The sequence below is a fragment of the Pinus tabuliformis genome, chromosome 4_1 (genome assembly GCF_031772625.1).
Source record: "Pinus tabuliformis cultivar Carrire ecotype Pingquan chromosome 4_1, CPIR1, whole genome shotgun sequence".
NCBI lineage: Eukaryota > Viridiplantae > Streptophyta > Pinopsida > Pinales > Pinaceae > Pinus > Pinus tabuliformis.
The window spans coordinates 706,660,263-706,676,106 of NC_142303.1; the positions used below are offsets into that span (position 1 = coordinate 706,660,263).

Sequence of the window (15,844 nt, forward strand, 5' to 3'; positions counted from 1 at the left end):
AAAGCATAAATGGCCACATTCAACAGGAAAATGTACCACAAGATGCAAAAGATGGTTGGGACAAACATATTTAGCACGTGGGCAAAAGACAATACATGAGCTATGGCCATAACCCTAGTTCCATGGGCCCTACATCATCCTTTTTTATCATTCAGGAACCCATGATTGTCCCAACCCCCAGTGGGCAATGAGCTGTCGTACCAGAAAGGGGGTATCTAGATATATCTTACACATCATGCTCTTATCCTTTGAGCCACGAGCAGTTAATTAAAGAAAATTCATAAAAGGCGAAAGGCATATAAAGAAGGGTGGACAAATCAAGGATGGGGCATCTCATGTACCATGATTGCTCTCGCCTATACATTATATACCCTGGTGTGGGCCTCCTTTCTTCTAGCTACCCTTGTACCATCATATGTGGCCTAGGATTGCCCCTTTCACTCCACCATCATTTGAAGGATGTACTTTGGACACATTATCCCCTCTAAAGGTAGAAACCACCTAATAAGGTACTTGGTTAACCCCTTTTGGAGCTTGGAGACATTACCACATGCCAAAACCTACTATGGAAGCGCATGCCATTATAAACTGTCCACTTGTTGTCGATGGTTTGTAAGCTCTTTTACCTTATTACTTTAACGACTATTGTGTTGGACGGCTAGGGGACGCATTGGATCTTATGTAGGATTGCAGATGGTGACCATTCTGAGTTTGGCCTTTTTTATACAGGGTCCTAACTCTCTAGAGGGCTACATTGGCATATGTAGGGCGTGTGTAGAGAGCAATGGGCCTCCACAGTAGTAGACAGCACTCCATGGATCCCCAGAGATGTTCAGAGATTGCCCGAGATCCACCTATTGGACGAGGAAGATGCACCTGGTACGCCATGCTCAGTGGGCCTCATAGTTGCACCATACACTTGGCAAGTGACCTAGGACTTGTAAACTAATGTGGCATCATTTATTCCATCATCTAAGCCCTTACAGATAGTCTACAGGCATTTTCAACCTACTTGAAGACCCATAAGGTTATTGATGTGACCCCACTATTGAGAAATCTAGGGCATAGTGATTATGTGATTTCTCTTCTATTAGTAATTGCTTGTGAGAGTTTTTTACTTCTTTATATTAGGATCTTCTTTTAGTTAGGTTATTAGTGTTCTTCTTCATCAAACAATTACTAATGCATGAACCATAAAGAGACAAGAGACACAAAATATAGGCTACCAGCGAGGGCCAAAACCTCTCACTCTTTGAGAGGAAAACCCGAACAAACTCTTCTTATAGAGATTCCAATTGACGAATACCAAGACCAAGACCTTAGACCTGTCTGCCACTCCAAGACCAAGACACAAGATCCTTAGTCAACGATAGTCAACCTTCTGCTCCTTTCTCTTGTGAAAATTCCTAGATCTAATAGTCTAAGGAATCCTATTACAACCAGCTGAATCTACTTCACCTAGATTGTAAATTACATTACAAGCTTGTTTCAAATTTCTTCATGAAACATTGAAGTAAATTATTGAAGCATCCTACACCAATTAAATATGATTCTAAAACATAGAAACTGAGCAAGGAAAATAGAAACACATAGGACATAGTTATTTTTGGACAAATAGTCCTTGGAAAAACCCAATGCGAGAAAACCGGTGCAGCAGCTCTGAGGGTTTATTATTATTAAGCAGTAGAAAAATTTAAATACATCACTAAATACCTCACAGGGTTATTCAGTTACAAAGAAAAATATTGGAAGAAGCTCTGTGACTTTACCTCACACAATCACTAAGAAATCTTGGTTGATATAGCCTCAAACTGACTGCACACCGGCTTTTCTGGCTGCCTCTGCACAGTGTCAGTGTCTGCGTCAGCCTAGTGTCAAGCTCTCTGGGTGTTGCGTCACTTCTCTGGTTGGTCGATCTGCTGCCTAGGAAATTCAATTTCTGCCTCCCGGTCTCACACCCCGGCTCCCAATTTCTGAAAATCAAATTCCTCTACAGATTTCGGACTCCTCTCTCTCCCTTTGAGCTGGTTCTACGTGGCCCTACTGGCCCTACGTCAGCCTCTGCGTCAAGGCTTCTGGATCATTCACTGCCCCTCTCTGTTGATGTATCTTCGGTTGAGAATCTCTCTCTCCGAAAGTTGTTATCCCTACCCCTCAACTGCAAGAGATTTCCTCAATCAATTTTTCCTCCTTAGAACTTCTCACTTCATAAAATCGATTTTCTCTATCTCTCTGTGTGTTTTCAAAATGACCCTCAAGCCCCTTCTTATATCTTCCTGTTGGACAACCAACGGCCTAGATTACATCTTAATCAAAGGCTCAAAGCGTTTAGGCTTGATCCATAGCTTTTTCAAGAAGTTTCACCCTTGATTAGATTATTACCCATTAATATTTTTAGTTTCCTAGGTTTAGTCTTAGGAAGCCCATTAAAAATATTAATTATTTTAAAAAAATCACTTCCGTGTGGAATTTCCCAAAATTCTTTTTGGGTTCTTTGGAATACATGTGCCCAAACCTTCCTACAAAACTTGAAGCTTAGAGCACATTCGATGCAACTCCAAATCAACACCTCCTTCTTGACTTCTTCTTCAACCTTGGCTTGCTTTAGACTTTAGGCCTTCTTCCACTTCAACCCCTTAGAAGGATTATACCACTGTTGCAACAAACTTTCCTCTCCTCGGCCTTCACTACTGCAATATATTAAATTTCTACCTTCTTCCACTTCAACTCCCTACTACTGCAAAAATTTCGTCCTCACTGTTGCAACAGACTTTGAATAACAGACATAATTTAGTTCTTCACAACTGTGACAGCCTTCTCTTCATCCTTTACACCTATGATGGCAAGATTACCCTAAAACATATACAAAAACTAGAGTTTAGAACCTCGCTTTACTTCACATCCTTTTTCTTCAGACTGTGATAATATAAATTCTTCTCTGAAATTCTCTGAAATAGGGCCAAGATGCCCTATTTTATTTATGAGCTAGTTTAGTGGGCTTGTCACCAAATTTAGTTACTTTCCACATTATTTTATTCTAGGGGATAATGTAGAACCAATTAGGTAATTCGACTCCTAATAAGTGTATATATAGGACTGACATGAATTCATTTTGTATCATCACTTGGATTGGATCATTCTCTCTCTCGACGACTTCACATTTCCTTCATGGTGGATGAATTGGGGCATGGATGAATTTCGATGTTTGGATTGCATTTTCTTATCTTGCAACTTCTTTATTGGCAAATGTTTTGATGGTTGGATATATTCTCTCACATGTAAGTATGATTTTGATGTTATTTTCTTTTACTTTGTCACATATATTGATCATGGGATTTTCGTTATTTTAGGGCTAATTGTTGCATGCATTCGCTGCTTCATTGTGGCATTATGTTTCTATATAGCATATCTCTATGTATGGGCCATGTTTGTTGAAAGAATTTTCCTAGAGATTAGATTTATCTTGATAAGTCACTTCACTTGCAAACAAAGTATAAATGCTTTAAGATCACTCTCTTTTTTTCCCTAACGTTGAACGAAGTTTCCCTTATAGACTCCTTGAGCTAGAAACGAGATCCTTTCTCATAATTCTTCATGACTCCATATCCCCAAAGGAATTAGGCACAAACCGCCATAAGGTTATCACCTTAAAACCTCCTTTTCTTCAACTTTCCCCCCCTCTTTCTAGGTCTAGCCATGTTGGGCCACCTTCGCCATCATTTTCCTAACAAAGTAGCCATGGAAAAAGTTCGATCTCCTAACCTCTACTGCACTGGTGTGTCCTCAAGGTCTTCTCCAAATTTGAAGAAATTTTGACAGTGGGATTGTGAGATATCCGAAGCCCTAGCTCTGAGATCAAACTTTGCCCTAGTGTTCCTAGGCTAGTAACTCATTGGATCAATTTGGCTACTCAATCAAGCCTTTAGCTAATCGCACTGGTTGAACTAGCTTCACGCGCTGCCTCATTTAGCCTTCTCTTTGCAAAACAATTTGGCCTCCTTTCTCTTCTGGAAATAATGGAATCTCGGTGAAGAATTTCTCTGGCAATTCTCTCCTCAAATTCTTTTTTGAAACCCCGCTTCTAGTGTCTTTCACACTATCACTATGCCCTTGCTATCATTGCAATTTTGTCTCGAATGTGATTTCCAAGCACCCCATCAATTTTCTCTTATAATCTCACATTGAGCAACCAATGGCCACTATCTAACTCCAATCGATGACTCATCTTGAACCCTTCAAGTTGATGAAGAAACTGTAACTAGGTTCGGTCTTCATAAATGTAATTCCGATCTTTGTACTTGTAAAGAAAAGGAAATATTATTTTTGCTATTTATAACAATGAGTTTCTTGCTCATTGATTAGGTCAAGCACATATTTAAGTGCTTCTAGGAAGTCAAAGAGTCAATGCATTTATTAAAGACCCTTATGGGCTTGTTACACTATGTAATAATATGTATTAGAGTCATAAGAAGACCTCCAAGCAAATTCATAAACCTCCTCCAAGCGTTGGCACCATCAAAAGAGGCAATTCGAATTATATAGAGCAACTTGGCTTCAAGTCTTCATGTCAGCCTAAAAGAAGGGCCTAAAAGAAGGAGACACGCTCCTATATAAGGAACCATTCAACCTCCTCAAAGTATAATCATATCATCTCTGAAATCAGGCAGAAAGAGGACAAGTAAAGGGTACGAAGAAGTCAAGGAAACAGGTCTCCAAGTGCAGCGAAGAAGGAAGTAAAGCGAGTTTTTGGTAACTGTTCTAGGGCTAATTGCAGTCACCACACGTGCAAAGGCAAGAAGGCTATGATGTTGTCATATCAAGCTCTCGTATTGCAATCATAAAGGAGAAGTATTTGGGCTAGAAAAGAGTGCCTATAAGGCCTCTCATTCAAGCGAGAAAGAAGCCTACACAAGCGAAGGAAGAAGAAGGAATCTAACATAGTTTTTGTGAAGTTATCCCCTCACACGTGCGAAGAATTAGGGTTGAATTACCGCTGCTCTAAGTCTGCAATCTTTGTGAACAAAAGAAGGCCCGGTTGGGAGATGACAAGTTCATCTTCTTAAGTTAGAAAGGCTCCATCTCAAGCGAAGGAATAAAAAAGACAATGATCACTCTAGGGCATACAATCTAGGGTTTCTACAGTTGTCGGAAGAAGAAGAACAAAGTGTTGGAAGGAGGAAGACGAAGTGTCGGAAGAGGGAGGATGAAGTGTTGCAAGAGGAAGTGATCTTGAAAGGGCTTGACTTGTGCTTGGAGGATCTTTTTTTCAAAGGTCTACTGCTTGGCATTGATCAATAGAATCTTCAATAAGAGAAATTTACGAAAGGGTTTTCCTCTCTAAGAAAGAGGTTTTGCCCTGGCATAGAGCCAACATCATGTGTTCTTGTTTCTTGTGTTTTGGTAGCCATTTGATGAAGTAAACACACACACTAATAAGAAGAAGAAGAAGATCAAGTTATCAATTCTAGAAGAATCCTACAATACATAACTACCTTTGATTCTTCAACATGGTATCAGAGCTAAGGTGACACATCAAGGAAAGGGCATCTCAAGAACACTCATAAGGTGACTCATCAAGGAAGAACATCTCAAGGTCAACTACAAGGTTGAAGCATCAAGTCAAGAAGTCTCAATCACATCAAGAACAAGAAAGGACTACAAGAAGACTACAAAGCAAGAGGAGAAGCCTTTTGTATAAAGGCACCTACAAGAAGAGAAAATCAAAGAAGGACCTACATCAAGCTACACCATCTTCAAAAAGGAAAAGCACTACAAGACAAGTCATCAAGTAAATCTCATCATCAAACAAGTCCATTTGAAGAAAGCAACTTGAATAACATGAAAATCTAAGGAAGGAAAGCCATCAAGTCTTCAAGAAGAAAGCAAGTCCACTACATCTCAAAATCTATCAAGTAAGTATATGTCCCCTTCTGAATATACCTCAATGTCTTTTTGCAAAGAAAGAAACAAAACGGTTGGGACCACTAACTTCCTTGCATGGAAGAAGAGGATTGATTTACTTCTCAAAGAGAATGAACTTCTAGATCACATCAAATGGAATATCATTATCTTTGCTAAGTAACAAACTCAAGCCTTAGCCAAGTACAATAAGGATGAGACAAGCGCTGAAAGGATTCTAATAGAATCCATCAAAGACTCTCATTCCTTATGTCTCCAAATTTGAAACATCAAAAGAAATATATGACAAGCTAATAGAGCTATTCTCGGTAAGCACAACGGGAGAAGTGATATCTCTATGAAATGATTTGTACAAGATGAAGATATCAAAGGATGGAATAGCTCCATACTTCATGAAGATCTCTGAGATGAGGGATCAACTTCAAGCGCCGGGAGAAATCATGTCTGACAGAGAAATGACAATCATAGTACTCAATTCTTTGCATGAGGATTGAGGCAATTTCACATCAAGTATATTGGCCAAGAAGGAAGCTACCCCACTAAGTGAATTATGGTCTCTATGTAAGATAGAGGAAACTATTTTCAAAGCAAAAGAGGATGTGGGATCAAAGGAGCAAGCATTTGCAACCATGGCCATGAGAAAGGGAAAATTTGGCAAATTTGTCCACAAAGAACAAACAATAGAGATATGTCCAAAGTCCAATGCTTTGGATGCCAAGAATATGGACACTACAAAAGTAATTGTCCTAAACTTAAGAGGGACAACAACAACAAAAGAAAAAGGGAAGAAGCTCATATAACTCAAGAGGTGAAAGAAGACGACAATACGCAGAAGAAGGAAGATCATCCAGATCTCTACTATGACTAAGTCTACTTCTTTACTTAAAATCTTCTTTCAAAGTTTTGAGTAGTATAAGAGCATGTAGAAATAAAACAAAATGCATGGTTAAAAATATCTTCTAGAATGTAGAAGCATGGTGTAAACATAGCTCAAAATAATCATATAGAAGGAGCATACCTATTATAGGACATCATCCATGATAAAAGGCTAATTGATCATGATTAAAAAATCATGGAAGGCCTCCATCATCAAAAGAAGATTCATAAATAAGAGCACATGTATCAATGGGAATTCCATTCACGGAATACAAGGAAGGATGATATGCAGGGAAGAAAGGATGAAGCAAGAAAGGTTGCACCAATCAAAAAGGAACATCAAATGAAGCTGAGATGATCAAGGAAAAATCAAGATGAGGTATGTATGCATCATAGTTTAAGTCATGTCATCATATATGTTATTGAGTCATGGGTATAGTTCTAAAAACATGATCAAGTACAAAAGGATCTCTTTCACTGCAGACATAGTCAAGAGCATGTACTACATCTAATAAAGGTCAACAAAAAGAAACGCTCACATAAGGAGTATAATGTTATTGAGTAGTCCAAAAAGCAAGTGAAGAAAAAATACTTTCTTAAGGAGTATAAGATTGCTTACTAAGAAGCAAGTGAAGTACAAAAGTTGACTAGTCCAACAAGAAGGTGATGAAGAAAGTGCTCTCATGAGGAAATACAAGGTTTTTATCTAAATAATTCAAGAAGAAGCAAATGAAGAAAGAGATCAAGCATGTGAAGAACACCATGGTCATAAAGAATCACTATCTGACAAGATCCATTAAAGACATCTCACGAAAGAAGGCATGACAACTCTGACAATGGAAGAAAAATATCAAAGGACCCTTGACACCTATGAAGGCCTTAGAGATATTAAGGTGCATATGACTGCTTCAACTCTGCAAAGATGTCATGATGAATAAGCCATCCAACAAAAGCACAAAAGTGGTCTAAGAATTGAAGAGTTAAATTGTAATCTTGTTGTACAGATAATTGATAAAAATTAACCAAAAGCATTTTCTAATTACATTTACTTTAATTGTCTCTTGAGGTTTTGATTTTTCATATGCAAAGATATTCCAAAAGCAAGTATTGTAATCCTTTCAAACAAGTACTTTCTTTTCATGCTTCAAGTATAATTGCATATTGATGCCTTGGTTTAGCACTTCCCTTCTTTTACATTTCCAAGTTAATTACTAATGTTTGAGTTTTGCAAAGATATGTTTCACATGTTTTGATTCAAAAAGTTGATTATCTCAAAAGCATTTTGTATCTTACATATCTTGTGCTAAAAATTCTTGTTTACATTTGAGGGTTACTTTGCTTTCTCTTTTGAGAGCATTTCATTTTACTTTGAGCAAATTCCTTATAAGGCACTGATTTTATGGTTTTTCTCATGTTAATGATTGGCATTGTTATTTCAATTTGCTCACATCATATTTGCTCATAAATCCTTAAAAGTAATCCATTTTCACTATAACACTCCTAGAAACTCACATATTTTAACTTAACTTTTCATTCGGGCCCGTGCCCCCTAACTAACATATGAGATAGTTCAAACAGAGAGAGTCGAGATTAGTTTTACAGCCAAACCTTGTGGAGTTGAAGGCTTTTCTCACTAACTTGTAAGTAGGTGTAGGCGACAAGTGATAACAGGTATGAATCTCGAACTCAATATAACACTTGATATACGCCTACAGCAGCACTCAATCACAGTGGTTCCCTGTTGCTCCTATTCGACCTCCTAAAGGAGACACATTAGACTTCAACGATGCCCAAAATTACCCTTTAAGTATTGCAGTTGTCTCTCATAAGACTCGACCCTATGACAGAAGAGAACACACAACCAAACAATCCTTCGACCTCCTTCAAGGCCTCAAACACATATTCAAGCATGTTGATGTGTGTAAAATGAGGGAGAAGGCACCTCTATATATGATGTGACCATTTGGGCTTGATGAGCCGACATAGAGGTGAAGGCCGACCTTGATAATTTACATGTGAGAAAACATAAATTCAAAAACCCACTTCTCCTTATTCAAATTCGACGATCTTTAGGTCGATTTTTGGTCCTCTCGAAAAGGGGAATTCAATGCCATAATTATCTTCTTCAAAAGACCTGTCTACAGTGGAATTTGGCCCTGGTTTCCTATTTTAACACTCCCTCTCAACTAGGGAGAATTCCACCTAACAATCCATTCATTAACATGACATCTTGTCATTATGTTCCATCTCTGCATCTCATCCCGACTTTGCTGAACACTGATAAAGATAATGAAGAAGAATTTATCGAGAGTGAGTCACAAGACTTTTGCCACTCTCCAATGACTAAAGTCAGTACACATAAGTGATCAAGTTTGATAAACATTATTCATCTTAGACATAGGGAGTACGGAAATGCACGATGCATACATCGTTAGTGCTATGGTCCCAAACCACTTTTCCAACTCATTGGTCAAATGAGAGACACTTCCCATGCGTCCATGACTACATTGGTAGGAAGATGCAAGAACATCAATAGGGAAAGAATATATCAAATCTTGCTCACAACCACTGGTAGGGAAAGGAGAAACCACATCCTACAAACACAATTCATAATCACACGTAGGGAAAGGATGAACCACATCCTACAAAGCCATGTCATAACCATACGTAGGGAAAGGATGAACCACATCCTAAGCGCATACAAATCACTGAGAGTAAGAAAAGGATACACCACTGCCTACATGCATGCCAACCATAGGAATGATACTATTCGTGGGGAAAGGATGAATCGCATCGCACTAACATGTCAACCGTCGAACGTAGGGAATAAGCATCCTACATGAGGGGAAAGGATGAAACACATGTTGATTTTTGGGTACCATCAAATGTGCTCTACCTCCGACGCCCAACTTCTGAAAATCGAATTCCTCTACAGATTTCGAACTCCTCTCTCTCCCTTTGCGCTGGTTCTGCGTGGCCCTTTGGGCCCTGCGTCAGCCTCTACGTCAAGGAATTTGCATGATTCACTGCCTCTCTCTCTTGAATGTAGGAGCATGGTGTAAACATAGCTCAAAATAATCATATAGAAGGAGCATACCTATTATAGGACATCATCCATGATAAAAGACTAATTGATCATGATTAAAAAATCATGGAAGTCCTCCATCATCAAAAGGATGAAACATTTGCAGGATGAGGATCTTCAAGATCCTATCACAAGAATCTTCAAAAGAAGATTCATAAATAAGAGCAAATGTGTCAATGGGAATTCCATTCACGAAATACAAGGAAGGATGATATGCAGGCAAGAAAAGATGAACCAAGAAAGGCTACACCAATAAAAAAGAACCATCAAACGAAGTCGAGATGATAAAGGAAAAATCAAGATGAGGTATGTATGCATCAAAGTTTAAGTCATGTCATCATATATGTTATTGAGTCATGGGTATAGTTCTAAAAACATGATCAAGTACAAAAGGATCTCTTTCACCGAAGACATAGTCAAGAGCATGTACTACATCTAATAAAGGTCAACAAAAAGAAATTCTCACATAAGGAGTATAATGTTGTTGACTAGTCCAAGAAGCAAGTGAAGAAAAAATACTTTCTTAAGGAGTATAAGATTGCTAATTAAGAAGCAAGTGAAGAAGAAACGTTGACTAGTCCAAGAAGCAAGTGATGAAGAAAGTGCTCTCATGAGGAAGTACAAGGTTGTTATGTAAACAATTCAAGAAGAAGCAAATGAAAGATCAAGCATGTGAACAACACCATGGTCATAAAGAATCACTATCTGACAAGATCCATTAAAGACATCTCACGAAAAAAGGCACGACAACTCTGACAAAGGAAGAAAAATATCAAAGGACCCTTGACACCTATGAAGGCCTTAGAGATATTAAGGTGCAGATGACTGCTTCAACTCTGCAAAGATGTCATGATGAATAAGCCATCCAACAACAGCACAAAAGAGGTCTAAGAATTGAAGAGTTAAATTGTAATCTTGTTGTAGAGACAATTGATAAAATTAACCAAGAGCATTTTCCATTACATTTACTTTACTTGTCTCTTGAGGGTTTGAGTTTTCATATGCAAAGATATTCCAAAAGCCTGTATTGTAATCCTTTCAAACAAGTACTTTATTTTCATGCTTCAAGTCTAATTGCATATTGATGCCTTGGTTTAGCACTTCCTTTCTTTTACATTTCGAAGTTAATTACTAATTTTTGGGTTTGGCAAGATATGTTTCATAGATTTTGATTCATAAAGTTGATTATCTCAAAAGCATTTTGTATCTTACATATCTTGTGCTAACAATTCTTTTACATTTGAGGGTTACTTTGCTTTCTCTTTTGAGAGCATTACATTTTACTTTGAGCAAATTGTTGAGAAAATTCCTTATAAGGCATTGATTTTATGGTTTTTCTCATGTTAATGATTGGCATTGTTATTTCAATTTGCTCACATCATATTTGCTCATAAATCCTTAAAAGTAATCCATTTTCACTATGACACTCTCCTAGAAACTCACATCTTTTAACTTAACTTTTCATTAGGGCCCGCGCCCCTTAGCTAACTTATGAGATAGTTCAAACAGAGAGAGTCGGGATTAGTTTTACAGCCCCTTCTCTGAATTCCTTGCCACCGACCAAACCTTGTGGGGTTGAAGGCTTTTCTCACTAACTTGTAAGTAGGTGTAGGCGACAGGTGATAACAGGTATGAAGCTCGGCCTCAATATAACACTTGATATACACCTACAGCGGCACTCAATCACAGTGGTTGCTTGTTGCTCCTATTCGGCCTCCTAAAGGAGACACATCAAACTTCAACGGTGCCCAAAATTACCCTTTAAGTACTGCAGTTGTCTCTCATAAGACTCGACCCTATGACAGAAGAGAACACACAACCAAACAATCCTTCGACCTCCTTCAAGGCCTCAATCACATATTCAAGCATGTTGATGTGTGTAAAATGAGGGAGAAGGCACCTCTATATATACAATTTGATGGGTGCCAATAGATGTAACCGTTTGGGCTTGATGAGCCGACATAGAGGTGAAGCCGACCTTGATAATTTACATGTGAGAAAACATAAATTCAAAAACCCACTTCTCCTTATCCAAATTTGACGATCTTTAGGTCGATTTTGGTCCTCTCGAAAAGGGGAATTCAATGTCATAATTATCTTCTTCAAAAGACCTGTCTACAGTGGAATTTGGACCTGGTTTCCAATTTTAACACTCCCTCTCAACTAGGGAGATTTCCACCTGACAATCCATTCATTAACATGACATCTTCTCATTATGTGCCATCTCTGCATCTCGTCCCAACTCTGTTGAACACTGATAAAGATAATGAAGAAGAATTTATCGAGAGTGAGTCACAAGACTTTTGCCACTCTCCAATGACTAAAGTTAGTACACATACCTAGATGTAAAACCACAAACAAACTTGATCCCAAGTGATCAAGTTTGATAAACGTTATTCATCTTAAACATAGGGAGTAAAGCAATGCACGATGCATCCATCGTTAGTGCTATGGTCCCAAACCACTTTTCCAACTCATTGGTCAGATGAGAGGCACTTCCCATGCGTCCACTACTACATGGGTAGGATGACGCAAGAACATCAAAAGGGAAAGAATATATCAAATCTTGCTCACAACCACTGGTAGGGAAAGGAGAAACCACATTCTACAAACACAATTCATAATCACACGTAGGGAAAGGATGAACCACATCCTACAAAGACATGTCATAACCATACGTAGGGAAAGGATGAACCACATCCTAAGTGCATACAAATCACCAAGAGTAAGAAAAGGATACACCACTTCCTACATGCATGCCAACCATAGCAAGGATACTATTCGTGGGGAAAGGATGAATCACATTGCACTGACATGTCAACCGTCGATCGTAGGGAATAAGCATCCTACATGTGGGGAAAGGATGAAACACGTGTTGATTTCTAGGTAGCATCAGATGTGCTCTAGCTCCGAAATTTTGTGGAGGGGCTAGAACACATGAGATCTCCAAGACCCAGAAATCGTTTGGTGAAATTCCACACGGATTGTATTTTATTAAAATAATTAATATTTTTAATGGGTTGCTTAAGTCTAAACTTAGGAAAATTAAAATATTAATGGGTATTAATGAAAATATGGGTGATAAGCTTCTAAGAGACGAGGATCAAGTCTAATTTAATCTTAGTCGTTGATTAGAGATTAGATCACAACCGTTGATATCTCAACAGGAAAAGTATAAAGGAAGGCTTGGGATCAGTTGGAGAAAACACAGAGAGATTGAGGAAATCAATTTTCTAAGGTACAAAGTTCTCAAGAGGGAAATTGAGTAGGGAGATCTTGCAGCTGAGGGGCAGGGATAGTTCAAGAATACTGACAGAGAGGCAGAGAGAAGCTTGTGGAGGCAGCACAGTAGCTAGGAGAGTTGACGTTGGGCCAGTCTGGGCCCACGCAGCCTTGAGGCAGAGCCAAAAGGGGCCAGCACAGTGACAAAAAGTTGTGTTCCACGTAGAGAGCCTGAACTACCGGAACTACTAGGAAAGCTGACACAATGGGCATAAGAGCTGACACAGAGCCTCAGAGAGCTCCACTCAAGCCCATGCAGTTACCGCGAAGGAGCAACGCAGATGTAGTCAAGGCTATAATTAATAACCTTCCGCGGAATTCAAAATTTGAATGGAAAAACGATATTCTATGGTACAAGGGAAGAATTCATCTGGGCTCAAATTCCAAATTTAAAGCCAACGTTATCAAAGAGTCGCATGATTCACTGTCAGCCAAATATGTAGGAATGCACGCCAGTCATTCTTTTGGAAGGAAATGAATAGTGATATTCAAAAATATGTAGGAGAATGTGATCAATGTCAACAAAATAAAAGTGAGAACATTAGGACCCAAGGGTTGCTCCACCCTTTAATATCCCAAACCAAAAATGGGAAGAAATATCGATGGATTTTATTGAAGAATTACCCATGTCAAAGGGGAAAGATAAAATTCTTGTAGTAGTAGACAGAGTCACAAAGTATGCACGCTTCATAGGAATGAAGAAATTAGATTCAACAAAAGAAATCACTGAGAAATTAGAAGCTTACCTTCGTTGATATGCAGCAGACAAGCAAAATAAGTGGGCACAGTGGTTACATCTCGTTGAATGGTGGTATAATTCAACTTATCACACTTCCCCAAAGATGACCCCATATCAAGCTATGTACGGATATGAACCTCCCAAATGGAAGGATTTGGCCATTTCCGAGACAAGTTCCAGCAGTAAACGAGCAATTAGAAGAAACCCAAAAAGTTTTTCAAACATCAAAAGAAAATCTAAATATTGCAAGAAATCGCATGAAGCAGTGGGTCGACCGACACGGAACATAGAGAGAATTTGTAGTTGGAGAATGGGTATTTGTTAAACTTCAGCGTTACAAGCAATTATCCCTAAAACAATAAGGAAAAAAAAATTGGCACCAAAGTTTTATGGACCATATCAAATTAACAAAAAGATCAACCAAGTACCATACAGCTTAAGCCTTACAAACAAAAGTAGAGTCCACAACGTTTTCCATGTATCTTGTCTTAAAAAGGCATTGGGAAAACACTAATCAACTCAAACAACGCTTCTGATATTAGATGATGAAGGCAAGTTCATCTTAGAACCAAAAGGAATTGTTACCACTAGGGAAAGGAAGTTGCGATCTCGAGTAATTAAAGAATACCTTATCAAGTGGGAGAATCTACCAGAAGAAGAAGCCTCATGGGAGACAGAAGCTTTTTTCCAAAAACACTCATCATTGTGTATGCATTGAGGACAAAGCATATTTTCAAGAGGAAGGCAATGTTATGTAATTAATTAATATGTAATTCGTGCATGATCAAAGATCATGCCCCTTCCCATACAGGTGCTCAAGGGCTTATTTAAGCCAAGGCCCTGCCTGTAAAACAAAACATCATTCAATTATATATATATATATATAGATATATATATATATATATATATATATATATATATATATATATATATATATATATATATATTCATATTTTTTGAGTTTATACGCTCTAGACCAGTTGCTTCTTAAGAATGGTTGGTCTTGTGTTTGTTCTTTTAATCTGATAGACCTCTTGAGAAGCGAGAGGTTTCACAAGATTTGAAAAGTCATGATCAAGATTGTCATTTGTAGTCTTTTCAGAAGTGGTCCTATAAGTGTTGTGCGACGAGAAAGGGAATGGTTCAAGATCTTCAACATGCTCGGGCAACTGAGATTCCCTATAGAGAACAAAAAGGGGTTCCATCAAGCTCAGGAATGGTGGCATATGATAAAACCATTTGTAGTTGTCCACCAATTGGAGTAAACCATTTCCTTGACAAAAGCCACCACCAAGCATTAAGCACATCAATGAAAACAATATCCATTATTACATAAATGTCCTTGTTAGCTAACCAAGATACCTTCACATCTTTAATAAGACCATAGACAATATAGATTTAGAATCAAATCCACATGTATTCTTATATAGCCTAGTAATTCCCATCTCCAATTGATGCAATACTTTCAATGGCATGACATTTGCCAAAACCCAAAATCAAGCATAAAACTATGCAATATAAAATTGTTACTTACTCGAAATACCAAGAAAGGATCAAGACCCTCGTTCTTATCAATGTGCAAATTTAATACTATGACAAGTGGGTAATCAGGTTCATCATCAAGAACTAGAGCTTTCTTGATTTGCCTCCTTTGGGGAGGAAGTTTAGCCATATCTTTAAGGGAAATTGGCACAGTCACCTTACCCAAGACACTGTCCATGTCAACATTCAACTCAATCTCATTACTCTTAGGTTTTGGCTTCGATTTTTTTGCACTTTCCCTTGGGAAGTATCCTTCGATTGAGATGCATTTTCAACACTAGAGCTTGTTTGGGGTTAATCTTTATTCTTCCCAGAATACTGCAGGCTCATGAATCTTCCAGTATTCTCAACAGCTAACACAGGTTCAGCTTGCTCAACATTGATTCGTGTTTTCCTAAGCT

At 38.2% G+C, this 15,844-nt stretch overlaps 1 protein-coding gene across 1 annotated transcript in view; it reads right to left on the reverse strand.

Annotated features, from left to right (window-relative positions):
• The window catches only part of LOC149178098 (uncharacterized), a 35,615-nt gene extending 19,994 nt beyond the window's left edge, over positions 1-15,621 (reverse strand). Inside the window, exon 1 of the mRNA XM_089421981.1 lies at positions 15,432-15,621. Coding sequence (XP_089278107.1) covers positions 15,432-15,621 — 190 coding nt within the window. The remainder of the gene's footprint in view (positions 1-15,431) is intronic.
• Between the last annotated feature and the right edge of the window lie 223 nt (positions 15,622-15,844).